The sequence below is a fragment of the Salvia miltiorrhiza genome, chromosome 5 (genome assembly GCF_028751815.1).
Source record: "Salvia miltiorrhiza cultivar Shanhuang (shh) chromosome 5, IMPLAD_Smil_shh, whole genome shotgun sequence".
Lineage (NCBI taxonomy): Eukaryota > Viridiplantae > Streptophyta > Magnoliopsida > Lamiales > Lamiaceae > Salvia > Salvia miltiorrhiza.
The window spans coordinates 34,370,544-34,377,892 of record NC_080391.1 but is presented as its reverse complement, the minus strand read 5'-3'; the positions used below and the strand labels follow the sequence as shown (position 1 = coordinate 34,377,892).

The 7,349-nt window shown below is 40.5% G+C and overlaps 1 protein-coding gene across 1 annotated transcript; it reads right to left on the bottom strand.

Annotated features, from left to right (window-relative positions):
- Window positions 1-307: 307 nt before the first annotated feature.
- On the bottom strand, window positions 308-3,096 carry LOC130986946 (protein CUP-SHAPED COTYLEDON 2-like). The gene is made up of 3 exons (XM_057910500.1): window positions 2,168-3,096; window positions 1,799-2,082; window positions 308-1,116 (listed from the first exon to the last, which is right to left on the bottom strand). Exons 1-3 carry the CDS (start codon window positions 2,325-2,327, stop codon window positions 583-585), a joined length of 978 nt encoding a protein of 325 aa, XP_057766483.1. The 5' UTR covers window positions 2,328-3,096; the 3' UTR covers window positions 308-582.
- Window positions 3,097-7,349: the final 4,253 nt, after the last annotated feature.

Below are 7,349 nucleotides of genomic sequence, written 5' to 3'. Positions count from 1 at the left end.
CGGATAGTCATTTTATTGGTGAATTATTGTTTAATTGTGAATTATACCTAGTGGTTGATCGGAAAAGTGAAAGAGAATTGCTAAGTTGTTGAGAGCCCGAAAACAAGATTATAGTAGTATTGAAAAGTAGATATAACGTAGTCTACAGAGTGCGTGTGCATAGCTATTTATAGATTACATGTTACTCCTCATCAAATAGATATATACATGTATATTGTGAGTCACTTTATGAGAAGTAAAGATAAAAAATAAAGAAATTTTGTGGGATAATGCGTAAAAATAAAAATATTCATATTTTTATAAAAAGGTCCAAAATTATAAAAAAGTTCATAGGGACGGAAATAGGATTCAAGATAGATAAAAGTTTAAGCACTCGACATTAACTAATACGTCATGGTAGTTAAACAATACTAGGTCTTAACATAATGTTTCTACAGGTTGAAACTACAACATCAATAAGTCTTTGAGTCCAAACCAAAAGTACCAACAGAATAGCGAAATAAAAGGTCGCACATGTTTCTCATCAGCAGCGACTACTCAAATTATTGATATAAGCTAAACTTGTAGGTCAGGATTTCCGCATTAGTAACTCCACATGCAATCGAGCTCACTCGCTTCCACTTTCTGACTCTCAGGCGCCGCCCACCGCGCAACATTTCCGTAAGTGCCAGACATTTGATCGCCGCCGCTTTGCACGGGCAGCGGCGGCGGTGCGAAGAAGAAGGGCAGCTGGAGGTTCTCCTGGAGCGATCTCAGGCTCGGAAACGCAGACACTCCGAGGCCGTGCCTCGAGCAGTAGGAAGCATAAGACGACGAGGTGTCCTGAAGCAGTAACGGATTCACACACGACGGCGGCAGCTGCTGAAGGAGAGAGTTGTGGTTGAAACCGGCTACTGTGGTGGAAGTGGAGAAACAGGGCACGTGCTCCTTGGTGTTGGCAATCCCGCCGTCGTAGGAGCAGCTCTCGCGGTCGGTGGAGGCCGTGGAAGGCTCCAGCAGCGCCGGCAGGGAGACTGACGACGCCGAACTCACTTCAGGGTTTGAGATCGGCCTCTTCTTGCCGCCGGAGCTGCCGACGCCGCTCTTTTGGAACACTCGAGAAATCACCCATTCGCCCTGCACCCACCCACGTAGCGTATACGTAATGCACATTTCGTATCAAGTGTAAAATCAAAGCATATTAAGCACGAAAGGGAAATGACATGAGCAAATGTGACTGATGTAGATTGACATGAAACAATCAGATAGCCATGCACACAAGCCTATCAGCTATACTGTTCTTGACAAGGCCATGAAATAATTAATTCCTCTCTCTTCACACAATTACATGTCACGGGAAGCTAAAATAGCCAACAATTATTAAATAACTAGTCTTTGATGATTATAAGAAATGATCCTAAAGAAAGAAAAGGGTGGTGGATCAGCATGTAAATGTCATTTCGCTTTCATATATAATGCGATGAACGCTGGTAGCAGGCGAAATGAATACCCCAAGAAAATGAAAACGAAATGCGCTGGGCTTCTGGAATAGCATAATAATTAAGCAGCTTTAACATCACTGCTGCCAGTAAAGCAGCGCAAATGATGCACAATTATTTCCTTCTGAAAATCAATAATGCATCGTAACGTCAACACCTGATTATATCAGCGCAACCAAAATCTTTGAGAAAAGTTATGCAAGAATAACACCCAAACTCACTCAAAGTTTAAACTAAACAACCCAACCGACCCTTTCTTCTAATTAATATACGAGTATTTAATTTAATGAAGAAATTCGAATTGAATGATTATTAATTACCTTGGAATTTCGGGACAAGTAGTGGTAAGCAAACTTTCCTTCGAGGCGATACTCGTGCATGACCCAGTTAGTCTTCTCTCCTTTGGGGGCCCTTCCACGGTAGAAAACTAGGGTTTTCTTCATCCCGACTAGCGAGGAGCTCTTGGAGCTGTAAATCTCGCGGTCTTTGCCGGTGGCCTTCCAGTAGCCCGCCTCCGTCGCCCGGTTCGTCCTCAGCCCGGTCGGGTACTTCCGGTCGCGGAGGCTGAAAAAGTACCACTCTTTCTCCCCCATCTTCGCCTTGCCTAATCATCATCAATTATATGGAATCAACATCATGCGATTCAGCAATAGGTGAGTTAGTATGTGCGATTGAGAAATTAATCCGACCTGGAAGGTGCCACGGCTCGGACTTGTTGAGATCGACTTCGGCGATGGCTCTGCTGCTGAAGTTGCAGTCTAGAACTTTCTTGAGAAGGTAGTAGGTTATCAGCTCTTCATCGGTCGGGTGGAATCTGAACCCCGGCGGTAATGCTTCGTAGCTCTCCATTTCTCACAAACAAATTAACTTAATAGGAAAATGAGATCGAAAAGGCTTACCAAAGAAACTCAAGGAAAAGCTGAGTATCCATTCTACCCTATCTGTGCATGTAAAGGAGTAGCTTTTAACTATTAGGAATATTTATATAGATGTTTGTGGCAAGAAAACAAAGTGGTGGATGATTGATGAGAGAGAGAGAGAGAGGGGGATTGGGGGAAGAGGGATGGAGTGTTGTTAGGTTTCATGGGGATTTGATTAATCAATGAGTTGAGTGGGCAGGAGGAAAAGGCGAAATAATATTAAGGTATGATATAGGCAGAAAAATCTGAGGTTGGGGGTCTGATCTCTCTGAACTCTGCAGCGTCCCCTATGGCTATTGTGGTAGGGGGTGAGGGTGGGGTGGGGTGGTATGTAATGGTATTTCAAAGGGGGGAGATGATGTGTATTTTGTTTGAATATGCGTGCGTGCGTGAGGAAGTGTGCAGGTATTCCAATGTCAGTGAAGAAAATGAAAGGGAAGGAACAGAAAGTAGTTTAAAGGGCGAGGGCCTTTTGGAGAAAATAAGAGAGAGGTGAGAGAGAGAGAGAGAGTGACAGAGAGATTTTCATGAATTCACCATGGATCGATAAAGCTGATCCATATCTCATCTGTCAGTAGCACAGTACAAGATTAAATAAAAATCGTGTGGACAGAGACAAGGTAAATCCATGTCCACCTTTTCTCTTTCTTTTTCTCCCATTTCTTCTCATCTTCACCGCTGTAGATTCACTTTGTCATCACATGCTCTCTGTAGTTTATCTTTCGCACACAAGAGACCCATTTTGATTTTTTGTAATCTCTCCCTTCTTGATACAACTTTCTCCATGATACAACTTTATGGGAGAGGCTGATACGAATATCAAGAAAAATAAAAAAAAAGATTATTAAATGTATTAAAAATAATAAAAAATATTTTAATTAATATTGAGAGTAGTAAAATAATGAAAAGTAAAAATAATGAGATATTTATAAGTGGTGAGATATAGTCCAAAAATAGATAGAAATTTTTTTATGAATGTCCCAAAAAAAAAAAATAGGAAATTCTTTCGCATACGAAGGGAGTATTTCCCTACTCTCTAAGTAAATAAATTACTTTTACTATTTTGATTAGTGGCAATATACAAAACTACCCAAATTCTTAGAAGTGTCTACAACTTTTACCCACTTTTTCAAAATCCTCCACTCTATATCCATTTCAATTTTATACTAATATATTTTGGAAAGGACAATCTGAAAAGTGATAGGCATGTGTAAGATGACAGCATTTATTCTCACCTACCTAGCATTAAATTAAAAAAGCTACCAACTCATTTGTCTCTTTCCATTCGAAACACATGACTGCAAGTAATTAGGGTTTGAGGCTCTTAAAAAAATACTGCCGCTGCATACCGCCGCAAGCTTGTCTGAAACCTCTCGCCGTCTCCTTTCGCCATCTCCGCCTCGACACTCGCCATTTTCCTGTCGCCTCTCGCCGTCTCCCTGTCGCCTCTCGCCGTCTCCCTCTCTCCACTAAACTTAGGCTCTCACCGTCTCCATCTCGCCTCTCAACAAACTCAGGCTCTGAACGAACTCAGCCTCAACTCTCTACCGGCAAACTATCAGCTTTCTACCGCTTGAAATCTCGTCAGCTTGTCTCTCGCCTCTCTCCATTTCCGTCATGGATGCACCGCAAGAGGTATTTACTGCCAACTCTCAGACGAAAAAGACAATACCGTCGTACTAAATATTAATACCGCCGTAAATAATTGGATTACCGTCGTTGAAAATTGAAAATACCGTCGTGATTTTTGACTATTCAGCACAATATTTGAGAATATCGATCGATGGTATTTTAAGTTTTTCAGGCGATATTTTAAACTTTTCCGGCGGTATGTTAAGTTTGTCGATGGTATATTCAGTTTTCCGGCGGTATTTACTTCATTCCCGGCGGTATTCGTTTGATATTAGTACTTCTATTTTATTTGTTTTTTTCGTTGAGAATTCCTTGTAACGTGTTCATTATATATTGTAACGTGTACCTTGAGAATTCCTTGAGAATATTACCTTGCTAGAATTGTTGTATATATGCTTAATAATTATTACAATAAATTATGTTTAATTGTGATGAGGACTAGAATACTCATCAGCGCTATGCTTGGCAATACAAGAACATCTTACTTGATTACTATTATTGTTATTATTATTCTTATTGAACGAAGCCAACCAACACAGGTTTAATTGAAGACCTCGGATAATAAATGGACTTAACAGCGCAGACGAAGGGACTTGGCGGCGCAGACTACCCTAATTACTTGGCAGCACAGACTCGCCTGCACAGCTCAAGGGAGCTACTCAACACGGGCAACGAAGGATAGCGCAGATGGGTCAAATCAAGACTAAGGTGTATTAAGGCATTAAAGGGCCTAAATCCAATTATTAGAGTTCATGGGCCTAAGGCCTTTAGGGCTCACTCTCATATCTATAAATAGAAGGTTAGCATTAGCATTAAGGGGATCATGATTTATTTCTGAGCAACACTTGTAATATATAAATACTCTCTCAAAGTATAGTGAAACCAACGAAGAACTCTCGTGGACGTAGATCATTTATGATCGAATCACGTACATCTTGTCTCGTTTATCGTTTCTTAATTAGGGTAAAGTTTCTTGTTTCATCAAATTGAATATCGACTCTCGAGTTAATTGATGATATAAATTGTCTTAAACAACCTTATTGTATAAATAGTTATATGTTAAAAAAGAGGTCTAGAGGTTCGCTATAAAAATAAGCTAAATAATAATGTACTTACAAAAAAAAAAAAACAACAACTATGATTGGAGAAATTGGCATATTGGTTTATTAAAAGCTTAACTGACTTGTTTATTAAAAACAAACAACTATGAGCCAATTGATAATCAAAACTTATGAGGGGGTGGGAGAGGGGCGGGGGGGAGGGGGGTTGGTAGGATTATTATAAATAGATTTTACATACTTTTTTACTCAATCAATAACGATTGGAAAAATAGATTATATACATAAGAAGGGAAAATGGTTGTATTTGCTAGCTCATAAAATGCTTTGCCTAGATTAGTTGGGTTTTGCCTTTTTATATCAATAAAGTTTGTGTTTTAATATTATTTTACAATTGTAAGTGTTACATTTAATATTATAATTTGTTTTTAATGATTTTTATTTTAAAATTATAGGAGAATTCTATTTATTTGAGGCCGAGTACAATTAATGTGGCTTCACATGTTGGGATATATTACAAGACAAAATACTTGAAAATGGTTAGGAAGGTATTGAATGAGAAAGGTGGTCAACCGTTGGTGGACATATTTTTAAGTGGTTGTTTCGGACACTTATTAGATTGGAATCCGGGGTCAAAGTGTGCTATGGCTGTTCACCATGTAGTTTCTCGTCAAATCTGGTCAAATGATAATGGATTGTGGTTTTTTATTAAAGAGAGTATGTTAAACTTCTCAGAGAGGGATTATGCCCTTGTTACAGGGCTGAATTTTGGAGAAACTGACTTTGATACGAGGGCACACCACGATCTCCGGAATGTTGAAGTGTTCAGAAAATTTTGTTGTGGGCAGAGGACTGTTAAGGTGGAGACTCTCGTTGACCTTTTCGAGAATTATGATATTGATGATCAGGATAGGAGTTTACTATTACGTGTGGCCCACGTGATAGTACTGTATGGCATGCTACTAGGGTATGAGTCTGATAAGAACATGGCTGACTGGGTTTGGGCTTTGGTGAATGATCTTGATGCATTTGCCCAATTTCCGTGGGCAGCTTATACGTATCAGCTGCTATGTCAGTATGTGAATAACTCTAGTACACACGACAGATATAAACTGTACGAGCCGGTGTGGGCATTACATGTATGGTCCCTTGAGATCATACCCGAGTTGGGTACTGCAGTTGGTACACACTTGGATGGCGGTGCACACCCCAGATGTTTGAGGTGGAGGTTTTGAAGTAGGCCCACTGTGTCGGATTTATGCCTCCTATTCGAGCAAGAGGTACTTATTTCATTATAAATTCAATGTTATGCTTGATAATACCATCTTGAATAGTTTAGAATACCGTCGTATAAATTGATAATACCTCCGGAGTAGTTCAGAATATCGGCTGGAGGTATTCTGTAATTTTCACGAAGGTATTTTTAATACTCAGGCGGTATTCTCAATTTATCCGTCGGTATAATTATCGAAAAAAAAATTATTGTTTGTTTGTTTGTATTTTTATTTTAGCCGCATCATATATTGGCGATCCAGCCCGACGATTATGAGATGACGACCCATCATTATGTTACGACAATCATGCCCGTGCCCATTGGTGTTCACTATGAGCGACCGATGAACCCGTTGAGGGAGGGTAGGCAGTTTTTCCCGCGACCTGCACAGGATATATGTGTTCAGGAGCATGAACTGCCGAGGAGACGAGAGGAAAGGAGGACGAGGGCGACGACGTCTCGAGATAAGCGTAGTCGACCTCCACCTACCACATCATCATCTAGTAGTGGAGAGCACGGGCTCCGAGGACGTGACCGTGAATTTTTAGAGGGCATCGTCACTAGGATGGGAGAAGAGCAGGAGATCCGAATGAGAAGGCATAACGAGGATATGGAGAGTCGAGTGAAGAGAGCATTGAAGGGTTTTTTTGGAGGATTTGAAGGGGTTTTTCGGCTGTAAGTCTGTACACCCTAGAGGTGTATATTCTCCTGCCCCTCGTCGCACGCCTGCACCAGAGACTAGAGATTCTGATGATGGGCAACCCGATGATGGTGGTCCAGTGGCCGATGATGTGTCACCTCATGATGATGAGCCACTGCAGGTGCCGCATTGACATTCTGTGCATGAGTACGGAAGCACATCTACTTCACATCACGAGCAGCCCCATTTTTCTCTTCAAAATCCATCTGATTACAATTTTGATCCAAGATATATGGAGCATGTGGCACAGGTACTTTTTCAATTTTTTTTTGCAAACATTTCAATCTT